The sequence below is a fragment of the Callithrix jacchus genome, chromosome 6, assembly GCF_049354715.1.
Source record: "Callithrix jacchus isolate 240 chromosome 6, calJac240_pri, whole genome shotgun sequence".
In the NCBI taxonomy this organism is placed as follows: Eukaryota; Metazoa; Chordata; class Mammalia; order Primates; family Cebidae; genus Callithrix; species Callithrix jacchus.
The window spans coordinates 33,968,067-33,992,924 of NC_133507.1; the positions used below are offsets into that span (position 1 = coordinate 33,968,067).

At 45.9% G+C, this 24,858-nt stretch overlaps 1 protein-coding gene and 1 non-coding gene across 9 annotated transcripts in view; one reads left to right on the top strand and one right to left on the bottom strand.

Annotated features, from left to right (window-relative positions):
- The window catches only part of ARHGEF4 (Rho guanine nucleotide exchange factor 4), a 210,985-nt gene that overhangs the window by 69,736 nt on the left and 116,391 nt on the right, over window positions 1–24,858 (top strand). For 2 of the 8 annotated variants that reach the window (XM_035304084.3, XM_002749220.6), the window contains exons 2-3: window positions 7,987–11,478; window positions 22,425–22,730. In XM_035304084.3, the coding sequence (XP_035159975.3) occupies window positions 7,987–11,478; window positions 22,425–22,730 (3,798 nt within the window). Of the gene's footprint in view, window positions 1–7,986; window positions 11,479–15,869; window positions 15,924–22,424; window positions 22,731–24,858 lie in introns of those variants that run through there. The other 6 variants (XM_078326970.1, XM_078326973.1, XM_078326974.1 and 3 more) reach the window with 6 other exon arrangements.
- Window positions 21,510–21,629, bottom strand: LOC118155131 (small Cajal body-specific RNA 4). Its single transcript, XR_004745354.1, has one exon.

Sequence of the window (24,858 nt, forward strand, 5' to 3'; positions counted from 1 at the left end):
CTTTGTTGAAGTTGCTTATCAGTTCTAAGAGCCTTTGGACAGAGACTGTGGGGTTTTCTGGGCATAAGAATCACATCATCTCTGACGAGAGAAAGTTTGCCTTCCTCTCTTCCTATTTGGATCCCATATATTTCTTTCTCTTGCCTGACTGCAAGAGAAAGGTGTATGTTACATGATCTTCACCCTTCATGCCAATATTGCCATCAATTATCAATGTTAGATGAAAATGAAAAACAAGTTAGTCCCTGCAGATGAAGTAATTTAACATAGCACCATAGCCTGGACTCCTCTGCTCCTAAAAGGGACATAGGAAGAAAAATCCTTATTTGGGGAAAGTGCAGCTGATCCTTTTAGAACATGAGAAATAGTTTTGAGGAGTGCTCTAGTTGTATAGCTTGATGTTTAGTTCCAGAAGTTCAGATCACTTATCCAGCATTCAGAATAAGTTCCTAAAGGAAGATTTTAAAGTACTTTTTAATTTAAATATTTAATTCAACTCCATGTTCTACAACAATTTTATGAGAACTTACCCAGGACTCTCAGCTGGCAAAATACAGATGTTTCAGACTGATCTCTCCACCTGAGAGACTCTGAGTTCATTCTGGTAGAGACAATGTGTGTTGTGTATAAATGCACTTTCACAGTAAACCTTGTAGGCACTGTGAAGGACACCTGTGTAGGGTACAGTGGGACCCAGAAGGAGTGAGTACTCCATTGGATGGCTAGGGGTAGGTTTGGAATAGGCATGTGAGGCTTCCCAGTGATGCAAGACTACCCAGATGCATAGGCATTCATCAGCTAGAAAGGTCACCCGAGCAGAGATGCGCAAGCCTGGGCACGTGTGGCTGCTGGAGGCAGGAAGGGCTCAGCACCAGGAATGGGCAGGAGGAGGCCAACTTGGGCTTCATGAAGTCCAGATCAGAGCAGGGCTTCATGAAGTCTGGACATTACCCTGAGGTGGGAAGGCAATAAGCAAATCAAGTCAGCAGAGGAGGGATTTGCTCAGTTTCAGGTTTTGCTGTAGAAACTCACAGTCCCCAGTGTGAGCGAGGCTTAGAGGAGGCAAAAGGCAAGACGTCGGGGCCATCTGCTGCATCCAGGAAGAGCCAGGGGACTTCAGTAAAGGCAGTGAGAATGGGGGTGGATGGAGATAAAAATGATGCTACAGAGTTAGGATCATTTAAAGAATATTCAGCACTTGCGCAGTGAATATTTATTATGTTATCAGATCATATTATAGGGACTGGGGAGATTGTGCTGAGCAAAAGCATCCAAAATCCCTGCCCTTGGGCAGCTTCTGTTTTAGTAAGAATCAGCAGATACAAATTAGAAGTGGGAAAAGATGGACAAAGAGGGAGAAGAGATGACTTCCCATGTTTCTAGTCACTATAGTAACTATCCTCAGAATTCACACCAGCAAAGAGGGGTGGGTTTGTGGTGGGGAAAGATCTTGGCTTCCTTCTTGTGAATATCTGTGGTACACATAGTCTGGCCCAGGAGGGGGAACACTGGAGACATAGGCTTGGGAGTCATCTTCATGTAGCACAGTTGAGGCTGCGAGAGTTGGGGAGTTGCTCAGGGAATGGCAAGTGAGTTGGGAAGGGAAGAAGAATGATGAAGCCAGCATTCACGGGAGACCAAGAAATGGAGACATAGAAGCCGCTCTCCAGGACCCAACAAAACCAGGAGTGAACGGTGTGCTGAAACCCTAAGAGGAAAGTTTCGGGAAGGAGTGGTTAAGTGTCCGAAGCCAAAGGCAGTAAGGTAACCTGGAGGCAGGAAGCATGTAGTCTGTGTGTTCCGTGCAGCTGCTGGAACAAATCTCAATAAACTCACTGACTCCAAACAACACACATTTATTATCCTATAGTTCTGGGGTCAGGAAGTCCAACGCGCAGCTCACCAGGCTGAAATCCAAGCATCTCGGGGCTGGCTCCTTCTGGAGGCTCTAGGAAGGATGGTGCCTTTCCAGCTCCTAGGTGTGCTCCTGCCCGCATTCCTCAGCTCTTGTCCCTTCCTGGAATCTCTCCGGCTTCACATCTTCTACACTGACTCTTCGGCCTCGGCCTTTCCTTTATAAAGACCCTTCTAGACAACCCAGGATACTTTCGTCCTCAAGATACTTTGCATAATCACATGTGCAAAATCCTTTTTGCCGTAAAAGGTAACATTCACAGGTTCTAGGGATTCTGGCATGGATATGTTTGATGGGGAGGGACATTGTTCTTCCTTCCATCATCTGGGAGAAGTGATAGGAAAAAATCTTAGTGACCTTAGGTTGGGAAGATTTTAATTCAACACACAAAAATGACCTACAAAAACCAATGAACTGAGCATCATCAAAATAAAAACGTTTTGCTCTTTAAAAGACCTTGGTAATAAAATGAAAAGGCAATCCACAGACTGGAAGAAATTATTTGGAAAACATGTATCTGACAAAAGACTTATGTATAAGATATACAAAGAAGCCTTACAACTCAATAGTAAGAACACAACCCAGTTTTTAAAAATGGGCAAAAGAGGGCCGGATGTGGTGGCTCACGCCTGTAATCCCAGCACTTTGGGAGGCCGAGGCGGGTGGATCACGAGGTCAAGAGATCGAGACCATCCTGGTCAACATGGTGAAACCCCATCTCTACTAAAAATATGAAAAATTAGCTGGGCATGGTGGCACACGCCTGAACCCAGGAGGCAGAGGTTGTGGTGAGCCGAGATCGTGCCATTGCACTCCAGCCTGGGTAACAAGAGCGAAACTCTGTCTCAAAAAAAAAAAAAAAATGGGCAAAAGACTTGAAGACACATCACCAAAAAGATGTACAGATGGAAAAAGCATATGAAAAGATGCTCAACATCATATGCCCTGAGGGAAATGCAAATCCAGATCCCAAAGAGACACCACTTCAGTCACTGGGACGGTTAACATTAACAAGCCTGGTGGTACCAGGTGCTGGGGACAATGTGAAGGAGTGGGACCTCATACATTGTGGGGAGTGTGAAAGAGAATGGAGAGCAGATTCTTGGACAGTTGAACTCATGCCCCTACCCTGTGTATCTGGTACAGCATCAACCCATTCCTTGGTATTTACCCAGGAAAAATGAAAGCCCATGTCCATACAAAGACACAGATGTTCACTGCAGCTTTATGTGAGAAGCTGAAAACCGGGAACAACCCAAATGTCCATCAGTAGGTGAACAGATAACAAATTGCCTTACAGCTGTACTGTGGAACATGGGTCAGCATAGAAGGAATAGACTACTGACACACACAAAAACACAGGTGCATTTCAAAATAATTACACTGAGTGGGAAAGGCCAGATCAAAAAAAAATACTGTATGGTTCCATTTATATGAAGTTCTAGAAAAGATGGAAAGGAGGCCGGGCGCGGTGGCCCACGCCTGTAATCCCAGCACTTTGGGAGGCCAAAGCAGGCAGATCACAAGGTTAAGAGATCGAGACCATCCTGGCCAACATGGTGAAAGCCCGTCTCTACTAAAAATACAAAAAAAATTAGCCAGGTGTGGTGGTGTGCACCTGTAGTACCAGCTACTCAGGAGGCTGAGGCAGGAGAATTGCTTGAAACTGGAAAACAGAAGTTGTGGTGAGCTAGGATTGCGCCACTGCACTCTAGCCTGGAGATAAAGCGAGACTCCATCTAAAAAAAAAAAAGAAGAAGAAAAGACAGAAAGGAGATAAAGGTTTCCTGGGGTGTGGAGGGAGGAGTGAGGAGAGGCAGAAGGGAAAGACTGCAAAAAGCATAAAGTAACTTTGTGGATGAGAGATCAATGGTCATATCGATTGTGGTCCTGGTTTTATAGGTGTGTTGAAACTTTAATTGTACACTTGAAATATGTGTGCCTTTTTTATGACAATTATAAGTCAACAAAGTTGCAAAAAAGTAAACAGCGACAACACAAAGGAAAGAAAACAAAGAGCCTTGCATTTGACAGTGTCACAGATGCCTCTGCTGGCTGATTCAGGGCCAGGCGCAGTGGTGGCCAGACTGTGGGAGCGGCATCCAGAAATTCTGATTCCAGAATCATGGCCAACTACGCATCTTCCAAAAAGCTCCTCACAACAAAAGCTAAACCTAAAAGTAAAACATACCATCCAACCAATCTTTAGTTGAGTTCACACACTCAAAAGAAATTCCCAGGACAAAAAAGGAAGGGAGAGTTCAAAAAGTATGGAATTCATTGGGAGGTAGAACTCCAGGGAGAGCAGTGATCACAGAAACGCTCACCAGCCACACCTGGTTAAAAGTGACTGAAAGATTGAATTTGGGAAAATCCAGCTATATGTTGGTTATGAAAAGCACACTTAAGGAACACTGAAAAATAGAAGATAAGAGAATGGAAAAACTACATGGTTGGTAAGCACTAACCAAAGGAATGCTGATGTGGGTATATTAATATCAGAGGATGGCTTTTAAAGGAAAAGTCTTTCTTAGGGCTAAGAAAGAATACTGATTTTTTGAAATTAGTTGAAACTGGCTTTATGACATAGTGCAAGGTCCTACTTTGGAAATGTCAAATGTCCCATGCGTGTTTGAAGGGACAGTGCATTCTCCAACGGGTCAGTGCAGTGTTAACAAGGACTCATTAGATCAACCTGGTTGACTGTTTAAATCCTCAGGAGTCGTACTAGTTTTTCCTCTGTGATCAGGAAACTCTGTGGAAATCTCCCACTGTTGTAGTGGATTTGTCAATTTCCTCTTTTGATTCTGTTACAGTTCAGCCTTATGTGAGTAGGTGCATAAACAAGTTCAGAATTGTTACCTCTTCCTCTGAGTGGCTCCTTTATTACCAGTAGTAATAAAGGCTTTTACACACAGATGACTCTTTGATGACCGTGTCATTAAATAGAAATCAGAAACAAAAAAGATAACTAAAACATACTTCTAATAAGTCACACGTCAAAGAGAAATTAGAATTGCTGAGATAATGGACATACCATAGATTAAAGCTAGTGGTTTTTAGAAAGGACACTGCGTCCTCATATACTAATATTCTCTAAAAAGTGAATGAGACATAAGGAAGTGTGCAGATTAAATGTAAACTGTGTTATTGAGGAGTTTGCAGAGGGCAGAGGAGAGGCGGGGTGGGGCTAGTTCCGCTGGAGCAGGTTTCAGCCAACATTGGGGCAGCGGGGAGGGAAGCAGTGAGGTCAGGAGGCGGAGGTGGGATGCAGGGCCTGCTGGTCAGCACCATGTTCCCCTCCTGATGAGCTGGTAGTCAGCAGTTCATCCCGCTGTGGAACACTCCCTGCAGCTGTTTATTACAGGAGGCAGTCTCAACATCTTGCCCTAAAGCCTCATCTAGTTACAGAATAAGACAATCGGGAGGTACCAGGCCTGTGGCAAAATAGAGCCTGCCTGCTTCAGACTTTCAAATTTAACCCACTCCCACCCCTGTAAAAATCCTAAGCCTCAGCAGAAAGAATACTTGTTTGCTTTAGATTCCAGCCCCAGGCCATTCCCAGGACATAAGCCTGGACTTACATCACTTTATGCTGAGAAATTATTTGAGGATCACTTCTGAACCAACCCAGGAAGAAAGTCTTTCTTCATAAGATTAGAATCTAATATTCAATCAAATCGATGCGGTTTTTAATGTACTCATTGTATTTCAGTATCTGTACACTTCAACCAATCAAACCTGCTCTTCCAGTGCAGCTGTGCAGACTACACAGAAGAGTTATCTTAGATTTTTTTTTCCCCAGAGGCTTTTATTTTCATTGAGACTGAGGGAGGCCTTTTGCAAAATATCTGGAACTCAGACAAAGGCTGGACCCTCCCCACAGGAAGACGCCAGCCCCTGCCTCACGGGTAGTGTCCCAGGCTGTGACGCTGGGCAGCAAGTGCAGAAACGAACCCACTGGCATTTTAGTCATCAGGGTCCTGATCATTAGTCATTTGGAACTTGGGACGTGGGATTCTCTGGGCCTGTGCATGTAAGCGATGATGCCTACATGAGTCTGGAAGGTGACATCAAGCCATGTCGATGCTGAGAGGATAGCTCCAGTGTCCCGTAGACAGATCAGTTCTCGGTGTCATAGCTACATTGGTGAGATGAGGGGCTGCAGGCACTCTGCAGGGCAGGCGCCACTGAGCCGAGCACCCTGCCCAGCCTGCAGCAGCCTTTTCAGTTCACTCCGTCATGACAGCGCCCACTCGCAGTTGCACAGTTCTCTGTGCTTGTCCAGGCATGCGCACATCCGTGTCTCACTGGTCCTCACTTGACCGTGGGAGGTAGGCATGCTGAAGGCATCTGGCCCTGCCATACAGTCGGGGCACCTGGCCCCATGGAGGCAGTGGCCGGAGCCAGTTCCTGTGGCAGACGCCTGGTTCCTTCACTTCTCTCCTGGGATGTCCTGTAGCAACCACACAGTCCTCCTTCCAAATGGTTTGATTTTTAATGTTTCCTTTTCTATTCACAATGCCTTCTGCTTTGCAACTTACTTGAAACTGCAGGATCATGTTATTCCTCATGCTCTACCCTGCCCTTTATAAGCCTCACATAGCTCTGGCTTTTGGGTGTGTGTTTGTTTTCTTCTCTCAGTTAAGAATTAAAAGCAATTTTACTTTGAGAAATCTCTTATGACAAGTCCTGGGAAACCATGCCTGAGCAGGGCCAGAGGGGTAAATGGCTTCTGTACAAAGCTTGTGTGAAGGAGCCTTGGTGAGAAATGGGGCTGAGTGCTTGGCCAGCTCTGGGCCTGGGGGAACTTCGGGGAGTTTGAGCATTGACTGCGGTGCACAGCCGTATGTCAGAGTTCAAGTCGTTGTATGCCCTGAGACATGCTACAGCCATGATGTCTGAGGGAAAGAAGCCAGACCCAAAAGAACATGCAATAGTCTCCCCTTATCCAAGGTTTCAGTTACTCGAGATCTCAACTGCAGTCCGAAAATAGGTGAGTAGAGTACAGTAAGATTTTTTGAGAGACAAAGACCACTTCACATAATTTTTGTTACAGTATAATGTTATAATTGTTCTGTTTTGTTGTTAATTTTTTACTGTGCCTAATAGCTTACACTTTATCATAGGTATGCATATGTAGGAAGAAACCATATACTGGTTGGTACTGGGAAGAGTGGTTCAGGCATCAGTTTGGGGTTTTGGAACATATCCCTGTGGATGAGGGAGGCTACTGTGTATTTCGTTTATTTTAAGCTCCAGAAAAGGCAAACTAAGACCGTGTGGCAGAAAGCAGGTCATTGTGAGGAGTTGGAGGGAAGCAGGGATTGATTGGGGAGGGGCAGGGGCTTTTTGGGGAAATGGAAACAGTCTAGATTTTCATCGTGGTGGTAGGTATGTAAATGTACTCGTTTGTCAAATCTCATCTGTGCACTTTAAATGGATGCTTGGAAATGTATATCTCAGTAAGTAGTTTAAGAAATACGTAACAAGAGAAAGAAATACGTGCATAATTCTCTGTTTTCCTTCTTGTCTTCAAAGCTTTATAACATCCCAAAATGTATTTGCAACTTGGATCATTCTCGTTTTTGTTGCTGCTGTTCTTTTTGTTTTTTTTTTTTTTTTGCTCTAACAAATCAAACTCAGAACACACTGCTTAAGTGGAAGGGCACTGACTTTAAACCAGTTGGTTACATAAGAACAAACAATGCAGACATATTAATTTGTTCCTTCTTGCTGAACGTGTTAGGCAGAGATAATGCTTTTCGCCATGACTCATGCAACATATTTATACTTACTAAACGCACATGCGTATTGATCCTGTTTTGATTTTTAATGGGGTTGTTTTAAGGATGTGCTACTTTTTCTCCCTACTGTTTGGGTTTGGCTTCATCACTTGTTTTCCATGTTGATAAAAGGCAGTCCTTCATAGTTACCTCCCTTCCTAGGGACTCATGGAGAACTAAGGAGCCATTTCTAAGCCTTCCTCCTGATGAAGGCAGGCATGGTGTAAACACGTGCACAGATGCCCTCAGGCCTTGTCTCTGACTCCTCTCTTCTTGCCCTCCCAGACTCCAGAGCCAGATGCACACCTGCCAGGCGAAGGTGAGATCAAAGATAACCAGCTCCCCACATCCCCTGCAGAACAAGTGGAGCAGGGATGGAGCCAGCAAACAGACCGGGATGATTCTGAGACGCTGTCCCAGCAGAGTGAAAGTCAATCAGACACAAAAACTGACCCCTTTGAAAGTGCCTCTGACACAGAGTCCTTGTCTGGGGACCTCCCGAGGGGAGACTTCCACCGTCTAAGAGGTACCCCTGGAGACATAGAAGCACCTTGGGAATACCCTGATGTCTCAGCAACTGGAACCCCTCAGGAGCAGCATTTGACCTGTGTTCCTGGGCTTCATGCAAAGGAAGAACTCGATTTGTCCCCTGGCTTAAAGGAAGACTCTTGCAAAAATGGGTTGCAAGCCTTTGCTGCAGTCGCTGGAGAAGAGGAGGCAGGACACTTCTGGGACTGCATGACCAGCCTGGAGCGAGAGTCTCTGCTGCCAGTGGCTCCCCGACACACAGGGTGCTGCTTACAGAGGGCCACAGACAGCAGTGGTCCTGAGCCAGCACAGGGGGTGGCTGTTCAAGACCTCAGAGGGCTCTCCGGTGTTTCTCTTCAGAAATCCAGGTCTGAGAGCTATCTGGGCATCCCAGTGGTCTGGCCTTTCCTTCTCTGGTGCTGTGAACTGGGTCAGAGTTGGCCACATATCCACAAGGCCAGGGTACCAGTGCTACCTAGCAGAGACGCACTGAACAGTGCAGCCCCTCTGAGGACCAGGACGGAGAAAGAAAGTACTCTAGGCCCTGCAGGGGACACAGAATTGCTCTGGTCCCAGCCCCACTTTGATGTCCCCAGCCAGCCTCCTTTGAGGACATCTTGCCTCCTACACACCAAGCGTCATCATAGTGCCCCAGGAACTATTGGTGACAAGAAGAGGGCATCCCCCAGCCACTACTGTGGGCACACGAGGGCACTGGTCAGGGCCTGTTCCATAGCAGGGCTTTCCTTAGGGTGCCCTGAGGATCCCGTGGGACAGACTGTTGTGAAATCTGGGATCCATGAGAAGGAAGGGGGAGAAAATGAACGAGATCCAAGAACACAAAACACCCTCTCCCCTGCACCCACCCCCCTGTCTGGCCCGCTTCCTGCTTCTCACAGTGGGGCTCCTCATCTGCGGGGTCCCTGCAAGCCCAGTGGTTTTCGATTGCAAAGGGCCTCTCAGGACACTCCCTCTGCAGGTCTCCTAAGGGAAAACCAGTTAGGACAGGATTCCAGGTCATGCCTGGTGGCTTCATGCCTCACTTCGGAGTTAGTGAAGCTCATTGCAGAGGAAGTGCCTGGGCCCGCTGAGTGCAAGTCGGAGCAAAGCCCAGAAAGCAGAACCCAGGAACCCCAAGGCACCCAACTCACACCAAGAGCTGCTGATGAGAGAGAAACACAGAAGCCCCTTTGGGGCATTTCTGTAGAGGCAGGAAACCAAACCAGTAATTACACATCAAAGTATGTGCTCAGCGGGAAAAGCAAGCCATCTACTAGGGCCAAGTTCCCACGGCAGCCTAGCAGTGAGGGGACCCAGGTGTGGAGTGGAGACCTGATGGGCTGCTCAGAAGTGAGTCATAGTTCAAATGCCCCAAAGACCACCCAGACGTCAAGCGCAATAGACACTTCAAAGGCAGCCGAAGAGGCCATGGTTCTAGACCCCAACTACTGGGAACAGGCTTTGCAAGGTCTTTCAGAATTCAGGGCAGCCGAGGTGTCCCACTGTGGCCCTGGGGCTGAGGGGGCTGAACAGGGGTCTAGGGGTCCCCGGAGCCGGCAGCTGGAGCCCAAAGTAGGCAGTGAGGCCTCCAGGGGCAGGGACGCTCTCATCATTGTAGCTGTGGAGCAGAAAAGTCTTCAGGCCACCAGGAGGAATGCAGGGCCCCTTCCAGAAACACTACCCCGTGACTTTCCTGAGCAAAGACCGGGATCTCCCCTCAGAACTGGCGAAACCCCTTGTGAGTCTCCCACGGTGGGGAAAACAGCCGGTGGCAATGAGTGTGAGCTGCCAGCAGCCCCCACACAAGGAGCTGGCGAGGGGGCTCTTCAGCCGGTGGTCCCGGCCACAGAGCTTGGGAGAGTGCTGGTCCCCCGAGCTGCTTCGGATGAGACGCAGAGCACAGAGGAGCGCCCGGGAGAGACACTGCGTGGGGACCGTCAGAGCCCCGGGCCGGGGGCGTGCGGCGCGGGGGAGGCCCTCGAGGGTGGCGCTGCAGCAGCCCCGGCGCTCCAGCGGTCCCCACCGCCTTGTGGGCTCCTTAAGGCGGCGCAGGAGCCGGGGAAGCGCAGGACGTTTTCCAAGGTGACCTCCTTCAGGAGGGGCAGGCGGTTGGCAGCTGAGAGCCAGGGAGGGGTCCCGGCCCCGACCTCCCAGGGCCGCAGGGGGCGCTCTTCGGGCCCTGAAGGGGTCCCCGCGGAGACTCCGTCCGCCGTGGCCGGCTGGGAAGCGCTGCGTCTGCACCTCAGCGACGCCAGCGCGGGACCCGAGGTCGCCCCGCAGGCCGCAGGCGACGGCACCGCGGGCCCGGCAGGAGCTGGGCACACGGGAACCGCAGCGGCCCTTGGTAGCCAAGGGCCTTCCTCTGAGAGCTGCAACACAAAGAGACTCAGAACAACTGAGAAAAAGCTCAGGGCAAGGTTGGCCTCGGCTCATAAGACCTTTTCAAACTTTTTCGAGTCAAAAGTTTTAGAGAAAGAGAACACCCATGAGCGTTCCCCAGGTTCTCCCCAGGGCGAGAAGGAGAAGGGCAGGCTGCGCCAGGGCTCCTGGCGGGCGTTTCTGAAAAGCAAAGACGCCGAAAGCCCCAAGAAGCCCGCCCTCGGGAGTCCGCTGCCAGGACCCGAAATTCTTTCCCCAGCAGAGACCGACGGCCACGGAGAGGAGCGGGCCCAGGACAAAGAAGGCTATGTTTTCAGCGATCACTGGGGGCCCCCGCTTGCCCCCACACCTTTGTCCGCCAGCAGTTTAGTCCCTCCAGAGCACAGGAGGAAAAGTGAGCCCACCATCAAGTGCACGGCCGCCCAGGAAGGCGGTAGGTACCTGCCTTCAGGTATCTTTCCTGAAAAGTCCTGGCTGGCAGCCCCCGGCAGCCCTCGGGCCCAGCAGGCTGGAATCGCGCACACCCTGCCCTCTAGCTCTGCCTGCTGCCTGGCCTATGAAAGCCCCGGCTCACCCTGCAGACCCACCAGCCCCAAGCCCCTGAGTCCCAGGCCTAGTGCTCAGCGGGCGGATCTCCACTACCCCGGGAGGGGTAGCGCCATCTCCATGGTTTCTCTTGGAAGCTGCAGCTACGTGGACAGCAGTTCAGAGGACCCTGAAAGACCCAAGATTCCCAAGGCCCGGACCAGCCTCCTGCTTTCTCTGCAGATGCTAAACCAGGATGAGCAGAAGCAAGGGAACAGGGAAGGAGGCCCGTGTCCGCGCGGCCTGGGCGCAGCGCCCTGGCTCAGGAGCCGTCCTGGGAGTGAGGTGAGTAGCCGAATTGCACCAAGCCTCTGCTGACCTCTTCAGACAAGAGAAGGAGGGGGCAGGCGGGAATCTTCCTAAGGGAGGCGAGAGGTAAAATAAGAAGGCCAAAACAAAATTGCCCCGTTTCACTCCCACACTCCCAGTCTCTACCCCACACCCCCCAAGTGAACACAGCGTGTGACCAATTTCTTGAACATTACCAAGCTCAGAAGCAGGAATTGGCATTTCATGGTCATTTCATTCTGTGTTTTTCTTAAATTTCAAGCCATCTCAATTTTCTTTTCTATGAACTGCCTGCTCCCTAGGCACTGCCCGTTTTCTATTGAATGGTCTGTGCAGGCTTTTGTGTTAAACCTAGTCTTTCTCCGCTGTGGCATTTTTAAAAATTTCCCATGTTGTCTTCTAGTAACTTAATGGCTTCTATTTCATCTTATTTAGAATTTGATCCAGTTGGACTTATTTAGTATAAAGAGACAGGAATTGTTGGTGCTTCTGAAATGTTTAGTGTAGTAAGATGGTCTTTCCCGCAAAGCAACGGCTTCTGCCCGGAATAGGTTAGCAGGGTCAGGCACAGGATAAAGCAGACAAGGATGGGATTTCTCATCCTGGCTGCCCTTGGAAGGAGGGAGCTTTTCTGGAAATTCCAGAAAGAGAGTGCCGTGGAGACTGTGAAAAGTAAAAAGTAAGGCTCCTTTCACTTCTTTAGACCAAGCGTCTCCTGCACGCCCAGAGCCAGGGAGCACAGGTCACAGCCTCCCCATGCAGTGGCCTCTCGGGCACTCCCCTCCATCTGCAGGCAGATGTCAGCTACTCCTGGGCTCCCACATTGTGAGGCTGGGAGGGCAACAGAAAAGGTGCTGGCAGACCGCTTCCAAGCTTGGTGGGCTGCTAAGAGGGGCGGAGCTGGGCGAGAAGGGGTTTCCCAGCGGGAGCGTCCTACAAGGCTGAGAGGACGCAGACATTCAAATAGGATCACTACCAGCAGGAAACCGCTTTACCTCCCCAGCCTATTTCCGCATCTGTACGCAGTTAAACATTGAAGATTTTGCTTTTTACATTTGTGGTTACTTTTTTCATTATGATTACTGCTAAACTTTTTTTTAAAAAAGTCAAATAATACAGATGTAGAAAGGAAAAGGCCTCTCCCCAAAACCTTCCCATCCCACTCCACCGAGATAACACTGCAGTATGCTAAGGTGTCTCATCTTTCATTATGCTCTCACGCAGGGCTTATGGGGCGGTTTCGGGAGAGGGAGTCCCACCGAGGGGTCAGAGCTACACATTGCTCTGCATCTTTCTCGCTTGCTTAATGCAGCATCTACAGTGCTCCAGCGCCTCATATTCATGGCTCTGTTGAGAAGTCACATAGCAGTTCAGAGTATGACTAAGCTAGATTTCCTTTACGGTTTTCCCGCTGATTGGCATTGAGGTATTCTCTAGTTTGAGATCATTAATAAACAATGCTGCAGTAACACCCTTGCGCATGTGTTCTTATACAGCAATGCTTTTATTTCTGTCAGATATAAAAGTGGGATTGCACAAAGGGTAGGTGTATTTTTTTTTTTTTTTTTGAGACGGAGTTTCGCTCTTGTTACCCAGGCTGGAGTGCAATGGCGCGATCTCGACTCACCGCAACCTCCACCTCCTGGGTTCAGGCAATTCTACTGCCTCAGTCTCCCGAGTAGCTCGGATTACAGGCGTGCACCGCCATGCCCAGCTAATTTTTTGTATTTTTAGTAGAGACCGGGTTTCACCATGTTGACCAGGATGGTCTCGATCTCTTGACCTCGTGATCCACCCACCTCGGCCTCCCAAAGTGCTGGGATTACAGGCGTGAGCCACCGCGCCCGGCCGGGTAGGTGTATTTTAATAGCTTTCAGATTTCTTCTGAAATGACTGTGGCAATCAACACTCAACAGCAGTCTCTGAGTGCCCATTTCCTCACACCCTTCCAACTTAGTTGCCTATTGCCCTTCTATATTTTTGATCATCTGAAAATACACAGAGAACTTGATTTAAAAGTAAAAAGACATTTTAGCGTTAGGTAACTCAGAGTTAAATCAACTAGTCAAAAAAAGATTTTACAGTATTTGAATTAACAAGCCTGATGTAATAGTGATATATAAGTGTCTGTGTGTATACACACATGCACACACATACGCTGTGCATAAGCACCTGCTGGAAGACAGATATTCCTGGAGATGGTCCCTGCACTCACTTGGCGTTGTGCATGAGATGGAGCAGGTGTGTTGGGCCTCAGGCACACACCTGGACAGCTTGCTTGGTTTGTTGTGTTTTTCTTTTCTTTTTTTTTTTTTTTTGCCTTTTTGTTTATTTTGTTGCCTTTTTGTTTATTTTGTTTGATTCAGGGTTTTGCTCTGTCTCCCAGGCTGGAATGCAGTAGCGAGATCACGGCTCACTGCAGCCTGGATCTCCCAGGCTCAAGCAATCCTCCTGCCTCAGCCTCCCAAGTAGCTGAGTCCCCACACGTGCACCACCACACCCAGATAATTTTTAAATTTTTTTTAGAGATGGGGTCTCACCATGTTGCCCCAGCTGGAGTAGGCATGGGTTTTAACGAACAGTGAGTGAGAAGATGAAGATGATTGGAAAGTATCCAGCAAAGGGCCAGGCATGAAGCAGGTGCCCGATAAATGTGAGTTCCTATTCCCTTTTCCCTCCTTACTGGAGAATAGGAAGGCCTAGTACACGGCACATCAGATCATAGACAGGAGAACAGCAGGTACACAGGGAACGGGGAGGGAAGCAAGCTTGGAAAGACCCTCTCTGGCTGGTGGAACCCTGGATTATGCTAGAATATGAAACTCCCCTAGGAGAAATGACAGCGCCATCTTGTGGGCATTCCTGGGAGAGCAGGCTCTGAAGGTCAGTAATTTGCAAGAAATTCAGTCAGCATTCCCACTTCTTCCCTGCCCAACGGTATTAAGGAGCATCAGTTCTCTTATCCCAATCTTTTACAACAACAATTCTTAATATTTTGTTGTTTTCTTCTAGATTTATTTCACAAAAAAGTTTTATATATTTAATACGGCTGTGATAATATCATGTATAGAGATCTTAATTTTCTATGATTTTACATCCTGCAGTTTTTTTAAAGTCGAGAAATAGAGAAGTCAAACACAATAGCAGAATGAATAACTGTGTAGATACATATTGTCAACACACACCGGATGACCTCCACCGAGTCATGCAATGCCACATGCCCCACCCTGCCCCCTTCCTGCTGCGTCCCTTCCTTCTGTCTGCCCTACCCTCTATGCCTCACCTCATGGTGTTTACTTGCCATTATCATGTTACTACCATGAGTGTGGAGGCTTGCCTGTTTGGAGCTTTAGATAAATAAAACCTTACGCATTCATCTAAACCTTACTCAGTCTATTTTGTCTCTGCCTTCTCCTGCTAATTAAGAATCATCCTGTGCCGCAGATCTCCAGTTCTCTCATCATGTTGAATTGCTCCAAATCATCACAACACAGTGTATTCCTCAGTGAGCTGCTGATGGACTTGGGCGTTGTGCCCAGTTTGGGTCTGCTGTGAATATTTGGGTCAGGGGCCTGCTGCACGTGCATGTGTATTTCCATGGGGTGCATTTTTAGGGGTGGCATGGCTGTGTCCTTGGGGGATGCATATCTTCAGTCTTACCATCAAGTTATTTTTCCAAAGTGATTGCATCAAATTATACTCTCTCATTAGGAGTATCCTTTGCTCTGTGTTCTCATTCACATTTGGTTGATACTTTCAGCCTTTTTAATTTTAGCTATTCTGCTAGGTGTGTAGCAGTACCTCACTGTGATTTTAATTTTCATTTTCTTGATGTCTGAAGAGGCTAAGGAATTTTTGTTTTTGTTTTTTGAGCCTGAGTCTCCCTCTGTGACTGAGGCTGGAGTGCAGTGGTGTGATCTCAGCTCACTGCAACCTCCATCTCCCAGGTTCAAGCGATTCTCCTGCCTCAGCCTCCCGAGTAGCTGGAACTACAGGCACATGCCACTGTGCCTGGCTAATTTTTGTAATTTTAGTATGTTGGTCAGGCTGGTCTCGAATTCCTGAGCTCAAGTGATCCACCCACATCAGCCTTTCAAAGTGCTGGGATTACAGGTGTGAGCCACTGCACCCGCCTAAGGAACTTTTTAGATGCTTTTTGACACTCTGGATACCCTTGTCAAACTAAAATAATAAAAACAAAAGGTCAGAATCTAGTTTAAAAAGAGTTTATTCAGCACAGAGGTTGAGGACTGCAGTCCAGGACACACTTCCAAGTTGCCTTGGAAAGTGCTCCAGAGTACAAAAGAGAGGCTCAAATTTTTTAAAGAAAAAAAGGAGGAATCAGGAGAGGGAGTGAGTACAAAAGTTGTTTATCAGGAATTCTCACTGGTTTATGGAAGTAACACTGGCTGGTGATTGGCTGTACCTTGTTGAACTATAAGGTATGTGGCATTTTATGGCTACTCAGAGTGAGTCAAGAGCCCATGTAACGAGTGACTCCAAGAGGTAGTTATTTAGCTGATGGGGGAGCGAGATGTGACTGCTGTTATGTCTTAAATGCCTTTGGAGCCTGATAATTAAAAGTGCTCACATTCCTCTGATAACTTTTTTCTCACCGTCTTGTGGGACATGTCTGTCCTAGTCTGTCATCCTTTTGTTTTGGGGTTTTCTCTTACTGATGCTGGGGTTTTCTCTTACTGATAGAATTGCATTGTTGGTAAATGTGCCACAAATACTTCCCACTTCATGTGGCTTATCATTTCCCTGTTTGATGATATCTCTCTCTTTTTTTTTTTTTTTTTTTGAGACAGAGTCTTGCTGGAGTGCAGTGGCACGATCTTGGCTCACTGCAACTTCCACTTCCCAGGTTCAAACAATTCTCCTGTCTCAGCCTCCCAAGTAGCTGAGACTACAGGCGACAGCCACCACACCCAGCTAATTTTTGTATTTTTAGTTGAGATGGGTTTCGCCGCATTGGCCAGGGTGGTCTCAAGCTCCTGAGCTCAAGTGATCCACCTGCCTCAGCCTCCCAAAGTGCTAGGATTACAGGAGTGAGCCACCACGCCCAGCCATGTTGTCACCATAGTGATATCTTTTGATAAACAGAAATTCTCCATTTTAATGTTGTCAAATGTATCCATCTTTTCTCTACCCCAAGATCATGAAAAGAATCCCTTAAATTATCTTCTTAAAAACTTTCACAGTGTTGCTTATTACATGTAGGTGTCTGAGATGCCTAAAACTGGCATTTGTGTTCCATTTGTCTGTTTATCCATCCTCGTACTGACACAGTATCCTAATCACTGTAGCTGCAGAGTAAGCGTAGCTGACAAGTCTACAAATTCCTCTCACGTGATCTTCAAGTCAATAAACTGAGGCTCACTGAGTGCCACTTGTGGGCGGGCAATTTTCTAGATGCAGCAGACAAGGAATAATACAGCAGAATGTCCGTTCTCACAACAGGACAGTGTGGGGAAGTCAATAAATTAGTGAGCGAGTAAGATTATTTCAGATAAGAGGAAATGGGAAAGAATTGAGAGGTTGATGGTGGGTGAGGCACCCTTGGCTTGGAGATTTTGGGTCTGACATTTGAACCAAGTCTCAAGCAGTGAGGAAGCCATAGAGCCCTGTAAGGTCCAGCCTCATATGTTAGTGACGTGGAGGAATCCCCTCAGCATTGCTATCCCCATTGGTGCCTGACGCTTTAGCCACATTCTTGTCAGGATTGTTCTCCTCACCTGTATATTGCTGTAGAATTTAATCCTCCACAGTGTCACCTCCCACCTGTGAGATTGTGGTGTATTTCTTCGTGTGTGTATGCTATAGATCAGCACGAGGCAGTCCTCCAGTGTGAAAGTTGCTGTTTGCATTTAGAGATTTCTTTCCTCTAGGATTTCGAGTTTGGGGACAGAGAGCCTTTGATTCCAGGGGAAGCAGGATCCAGCGTCTGCTGAAGGCACCCATACAGGCCCTGTCCCGCCTAAGCCCCTGGCTTAGACACCTCCAGGTGTCTGATGCCATTTAAAATGTTTTTCCCTTATAAGGAAGGTGTCTTTTTCCCTCTCACTGCTCTTAGGATTTTTTATTTTTCCTTGGATTTCAGAAGTTTGATTATGTTTGTTCTTCATGTGGATTTTTTTTTTATTTATACTATGTGGTCTTTGCACAGTTTCTTAAATCTATGGGTTTATATCTTTGGCAAAATTTAGGAAATTCTGAGCATTATTTCTTTAAATACTTTTTCACCCCAACCCACTTTCTCCTCTCTCTTTTGGACTCCAGTTAACTAGTGTTTGATCTTTCTTTGCAGTCTCACAGGTATGTGATGCTCTATTTGTTTGTTTGGTCTCTTTCTTTCTTTCTTTCTTTCTTCTTTCTTTCTTTCTTTTTCTTTCTCTTTCTTCTTTCTTTCATTTTCTCTCTGTTGTTCAGATTGTATAATTGTGTTTTTTCCATCTGCAGGTTCACTGATCCTCTTATCCTTTCCATTCTCCTGTGAGCCCATCCACTAAACTTTTTATTTCAGTTATATTTTTCAATTCTCCAGTTTCCACTTAGATATTCTTTATATATTCTATTTCTTTGCTAAGACTCCATTTTCTGAGATGTTCTATTTTTCATTTGTTTCAAGAGAATTTGTGTTGCTTGCTGAAGCATTTTTATGATGGTTGCTTTAAAATCTTTGTTCGGTAATTCCTGCACCTGTGTGTCTGTTGACTCTCTTTTTATTCAAGTTGAGGTTTTCCCTGTTCTTGGTATGATTAATGAGTTTCTATTCTGGGCATTTTAGGGAGTGTGTTTTGAGTCTTTGTATCTTATTTAAATCTTCTGTTTTGGAAAACCACCTCTGACCCTACTCTGGTGTGGGCACTACCACATTACTGCCAGGTTTGGGTAAAACCCCGTATTCTGTTATTGGCCTCTGTTGACACCTTATGCAAGGATGGGTGTTTCATTTACTAATGGGCAGGGATGGGAGTTAAGATTCTATACCAACTTTACACTGATAGCATGAGTATAAGAGTTAAAGAAAGAGGAAAGAAAGATGAAAAGTGGCTCAACAGTCAAAGACAAGTTTATTTTGGAGAATAAACCTGAGAGGGGCTTCTGGTCAATTTTGCTCAGGAGCACTCTCTCTTACAGACTAAGAGTATTTGTTGGTAAGAGAATATTTCTGTCATGGGGGGAGAAGTTTATGGCAGAGATGGAATATCTCTGGTTGGAGGGAAGGTTATCTTGGGGCTGACATCTCTCTGGCTGGAGGGGAGGTTATCTCGGGGCTGGCATGTATCTGGTCAGGGAAGGGTTTGGAATGTTTCTGGTCAGAGATGTTATTTGTGGTTTATGGTCATGCTGATCTTAGCCATTAGGTTGATGCCCTTTAGATTTAGGCATTTTTTTTTTTTTTTAATCAAGGTGGACTTTAGAATGGCAGTGCTTGTCCAAGATGGTGATGCTCCTGCTTTGTCAGTAGGATCAGGAGGCCTTGTGAATTCTGGCTGGAGGTGAAGGTACTGGCTCCCTAGAAGCCCTTCTCCTAGACCCCAGAGGGGCAAGGGAGGAATGCCTCACTGACACCAGGTAGAGGATGGAAGACTGACTTCACACATTGTCTTCACAGACACCATGGCGGAGGGCGTCACTAACACTGAGAGGGGAAGAAAGTTCAGGCTTTCCCATCAGCATTCTCTCACACCACTTGGCTCAGGGACATATGTGACCCATGACAGTCAAGTGAGGTTGGGAGTTCCTCACTCAGGCTTTGCTGGCATGTTAGGGAGACAGTGGTATGTTGCATGATTTTTACTTAATGTTTGGCTTGGGTAAAGCATTTGTCTAAAAGTTTTCTGTCTTACTAGGCTTGTCCTTTAGCTAGAGAATGTAGGCTTCCGTTGGGGATTTTCTGTCTGGACCTAGTGACATCTCCAGCAAGACTGTTCAGCATCTAAATAGAAAGCATGTATGAGTGGTATACGTGCAGCAAAAGAAAACCTAGGGAACTCCCTGGCTTGTATTTGAGGATCCCTAGCTGGTCTACTTTCTTCTCTCCACCATTCAAATGTCTTTGTTTTCATTTCTTTGTTTTATATATAAAATGTCTTAGGTTTTTAGCTGTGACTAGTGAAACAAACAGGGAGAAATGTGTCTACGCCATCTTGTCCAGAACTGGAAGTTCCCTGTTTGGTTTTTTTTAATAGCATACTGTTTTTGTTTAATGATTTCAATGTCTTCCTTTTTCTTCTTCAGGTTATTAATTTTAGTTCTTTTGAAGTTTTCTTCTATCCTTTACATTTTCTCTTTCCCAGTTTTTTCCACCTATTTGTTTATTTTGGTCATTTTAGTTGAAGGTTTTTCCTAAATGCCTACCAATCCTTGGGTGAATTTCATATTTATTCAGAGGAAGACACCAAATATTTGTTTAGATATTATGTGAGCACGTGTGGAGCTAATCAGCTAGTGTGCTTTCCTGTTGAGTGATTAAAAGAGAAGTTGCTTATTTCATAAGTCAGTGTTTAGAGGTCCCTTCTCTTAGGTGTGTCAGTTTCTCCAGAGCAGTATCCTCCAGTCACTTACTGAGGAGATACAGGATTATACCAGGAAAGAATGAAGCAGGATATTGCGTGGCTCCCTGTTCATGATGCAGGTTTTCTTGTTATCCTGTTTTCATCCCAAACCTCTCCACTGCTTTCACCAGTAAGTCTGTGGTCCCCACAATCTGGAGATTCTTGTTCAATTATTCAGGACTATAAGTCTCTTGTGTTTGATCTTGCCTGGCAGTTTGAGGGAAGGAGAAATAGAAAGGGGAGTACACGCAGTCACGTGGCTGACTGAGCTGGGACCTTCACTGAGGGTCATGCTTGCAAACTTTAAACCAGAACCTCTGCCTGCTTTCTTCCCTGGGAACTCCAAGTCATCTGCATTTCTTGTGCTCTGCAGCACCATCTACCCTTCCTACATCCACTTTACCCTTTCCAGAATTTTCGTGAACTTTCCCATTTGCTGTTGTCTCATCATTTCTTCATGCTGTCCTTTTGGGAATACAATGATGGACAATAGTTCCTTTAGCCAAACTCAGATTATCCCACCCCAAAGTCTGCTGTCTGGCCCTGTCCCCTAGAACATATGAGGACTACCAGGACAGCCTGAGCTACCTTGCCTCTCTCTAATCTGCTTATCTCTCTAGTACAGTAACTCTCAGACTAGCCTTGCCTCAGAATTCCCTGCAGGGCATTTTGAACACAAATTACCAACCATTCCCTCAGGGCTCAGAAATCCGCGTTTCTCACCAATTCCCAGGAGTATGGTCTATCTGTTGTTGCATAGCCCAGAGGACCCAGCTGGGTACCTGTGGGCAAGGATTTGCTCTGAGGCAAGTCTCTTAAGTTCTGAGTTTCTAAGGAAGGAAATACCGGCTGTTTCAGAACCACAAGGTGCTTGGAGAGAAAGAACCAGCTAAAAGCGATTTTTTAATGTAGAACAATATTTGGGAGTTCAAATAAACACATTAGATAAGTGGTTTGCGACCTTGGCTGCACATTAGAATTACCTGGAGAGCTAGAACAATTCTTAGTTCTCAGGCTGTACCCCAAAACCACTATGTAATAATTATCCAGCCATCCATTTTCTCTTTCTCCATCTTTTTCTTTCACTGTATACGTATACATATGCATACATTTTTAATTTTAGAATACCTCAGATTAAGCAGAGGATCTATAATTAAATCCTAATCTTGTAGAAAATTCTTATGCAAAATAATCTCCCAAATACATCTAATCACTTTCCCATCTAATTGTGGGACTCCCTACAATTTCTACCATAAAAATAAACTCTATCAAGGAGCTTAATTTAAAATAAGAACTTCATTTTTCATGTACTTACCTACAAAATAAACATCAGATTCTGCTCAGCAAGAGACACTTGAGAGGCAAAAACTCAAGATCCCATATTAAGTAATCATCCCCACCTTCCTTCAACTGATATGTCAGTAAGAAATTATAGCAAAGACTGTCGCCTGTACAACTGGAGTAGACTGTTGGGTAGAACAGTCAGCCCTGTGATAGTCTCCAGTGAGGGTTGTTCTTGCCAACCCTTTTTTCTAGGAACAATATATCAGCAAACTCTTGCCTCATCCGACTCAGTCTTCCAGCATAGACACATTTTTAAGGCAGACTCTTGAAATAGTTAAGAGAAATTTCACCTAGTTTTTAGCAAACAGTACACACAGCATACTTGGAGATGCCATTACTAGAGGTTGCTGCTATGAAGTAGGTATTCATGGGGTGGGCATGGGGTGTCTGTCATTAGACTTGGACAACATGTGGGAAGAAAAGGATTTCTTCGCCCAGTGGCTCATTCCAAAGAATAGAGATGCTAGTGATGCCAACACAGGCCTAACTCTTCTGCTAGTGTGGACATATTTTATTTTGAAATCCTTAAGATGCCTGGTGTGTAATGGCAACCAGGGATGGTGGTGGCAACGCTGGTGAGGCGGGGCCTTGAGTACATTTCAGTGAGCGTTGGCATCTAGCTAGAAGAGGTACTGGGCTCTGGAAGTGTGCTTCTGCTTCAGTTCTGCTCATAAGGGGTGTTGTTTCAGCAGGACCCTTTACCCTGGTTGCTTGCCTTTAAAAGGTATTTCTAATGAGCATGCCAAGTTCAGTAATTACTTTCAAGGCTGAAGTATCTGATCAAAATAGAAGACTGGATTTTTAAAAAAATAATCTTGAAAGAGACATTTTAACAGAAACAAGATTTGTTTTGTTCCTAATCTTCACGTTTTACAAAAGGACTGTGAACACAGTATTTCACTGGACTCTATACTTTGAGAATTAACCAAAACATAGTGTTAAACCCAAAAGGAACTGGGTAGAGGAAGGATAGCATGTCCCTAGTTGATATGTCCTTTCACCTCTGACCCCTGACCCGTTCTCTCTGCTCTCCAGAACCACATGCCCTGGGAGGAACCAGCAGGTGAGAAGCCCAGTGGCTCTCACAGTCAGAAGGCTTTCCACATGGAGCCAGCCCAGAAGCCCTGCTTCACCACTGAGATGGTGACATGGGCCCTCCTCTGCATCTCTACAGAGGCTGTTCGTGGGGAGGCTCCTTCACATCCTAGGGGCATCCCTCACCACTCACCGGTCAGTGTGGATGACTTGTGGCTGGAGAAGACACAGAGAAAGAAGTTGCAGAAGCAGTCCCACGTCGAAAGGAGGCTGCACATAGGGACGGTGCACAACGATGGAGCTAAGGTAAGCTGTTCCCGGCCAGGAACCCTCAGACTTGGCAGGGTATCCCCTTCTCTCTGCAGCTGCCGGTCACTTCCTGAGCTTTCCCTTGACTCTCCTGTGCTGTGACTTGTTACCCTGGACCCCCTATGATTACAGCATGCTGCCTGGGCCACACTGAGTACCACAGGCTAGGGCCTGCAGGAGAGACACTTTGAGCAGCACATTCCCCAGAGCCGCAGAAGTCAGGGTTCCCTCTCTGTAGTGTGTCTCTGCCTGTGGCCAGCCCCATGCAAGGTAGTAGTGCAGAGAAGACAGCCATTTAATGAGTGTCTACTGTGTGCCGAACATGATTAGACACTGCCCTAGCATTGGCTCTGCCACTCACAGAGGCACAGAACATTTCAATATGACAATCTTAACCAGTTAAAGTCATTACATTGTCCATTCAATTTTGTCTCTAGGACACTTTGACAACAAGATTTTTTGCATAAAACTGACAGCCTATTAAAAAGTGAATTAATAGTGTAGACATCGTGCCCTTTACCCAATCTTTGACAAGTTTCTTGTTCTTTCTTTTTATAATCAGCAATATGTATTATCAAGTGTTTGTGAAGTATACGTCTGAGTCTCACCTTATCCCTTAAGACCAACTTTTTAAAACTGAGGTGAAATTCACATAATGTAGAATTAATCATGTTAAAGTGAACAATTTATTGGCATTTAATATATTCATTCACTGTGTTTTGTGAGCACCACCTCTGTCAGTTCCAAAGCATTTTCATCACTCCTAAAGGAAACCCTGTTCCCATTAAGTAGTCACTCCCATTTCCCCTCCTCAGACCCTGGCAATACTCATCTGCTTCCTGTCCCTATGGGTCTTCCTATTCTGGGTTTTTCATATAAACGGAATTATGTAATATGTGACTTTTTGTGACTGGCGTTTTTCACTTAGGGTTGTGTTTCGAGGTTTATCCGTGTCATAGCACATATCAGTACTTCATTTCTTTGTATGGCTAGGTAACATTTCGTTACATGATTATACAGTACCTGTCCCACTTTGTTCATCCATTCATCCATCCATAGACATTTTGATTGTTTCCACTTTTTGGCTGCTGTGAATAGTGCAGCCAGGACTAGAATATAACTTTTTGTTTGAATATATGCTTTTAATTTTGGGGGGTATGTATCTAGGTGTGAATTACAGACCATATGATAATTATATAATTCACTTTTAGAAGAATCACCCACCTGTTTTCCACAATGGCTGCCCCATTTTACACTCCCACAGGGGTGGATGAGGGTTGCAGGTTCTCCACAACCTCCTCACCAGCACTTGTTCTCTGCTTGGTTTTGTGGTGATGGTGGTTGTTTTAATTATAGCATCCCAGTAGGTATGAGTGATACCTCATTGTTGGTTTTTTTTCATTTTGGTTTGATTTGCATTTCTCTAATGACTAATGCTGAGCACATTTTCAAATGTTTGTTGGTCATTTATGTATCTTCTTTGGATAAATGCCTATTCAAATCCTTTGCTAATTTTTAATTGTCTTTTTGTCGTTAAGTTGCAGGAATTCTTTTTTTTTGAGACAGAGTCTCACTCTTGTCACCCAAACTGGAGTGCAGTGGCATGTGATCTTGGCTCACTGCAACCTCTGCTTACTGGGTTCAAGCCATTCTCCTGCCTCAGCCTCCTGAGTAGCTGGGATTACAGGCACCTACCACCATGTCCAGCTAATTTTTGTATTTTTAGTAGAGACAGGGTTTCACCATGTTGGTCAGGCTGGTCTCGAACTCCTGACTTCAAGTGGTCCACCTGCCTTGGCCTCCCAAAGTGCTGGGTACAGGCATGTACCACACCCAGCCCGGAATTCTTTACATATTCTGAATGTAAGACCATTATCAGATATATGATTTATAAATATATTCTCCCATCTGTAGAGTACCTTTCACTTTTTTGATAGTATCCATTGATGCATAAGTACTTAATTTTGCTGAAATCTACTCTATCTATTTTTGTAGTTGTTGCTTGTGCATTTGATATCATATCTAAAAATCTCTTACCAAATCCAAGTAATGAAATTTACCTGTTTTTTTCTAAGAGTTTTTTACCTTTTGCTTTTACATTTAGGTCTTTGGTCCATTTTTCTTT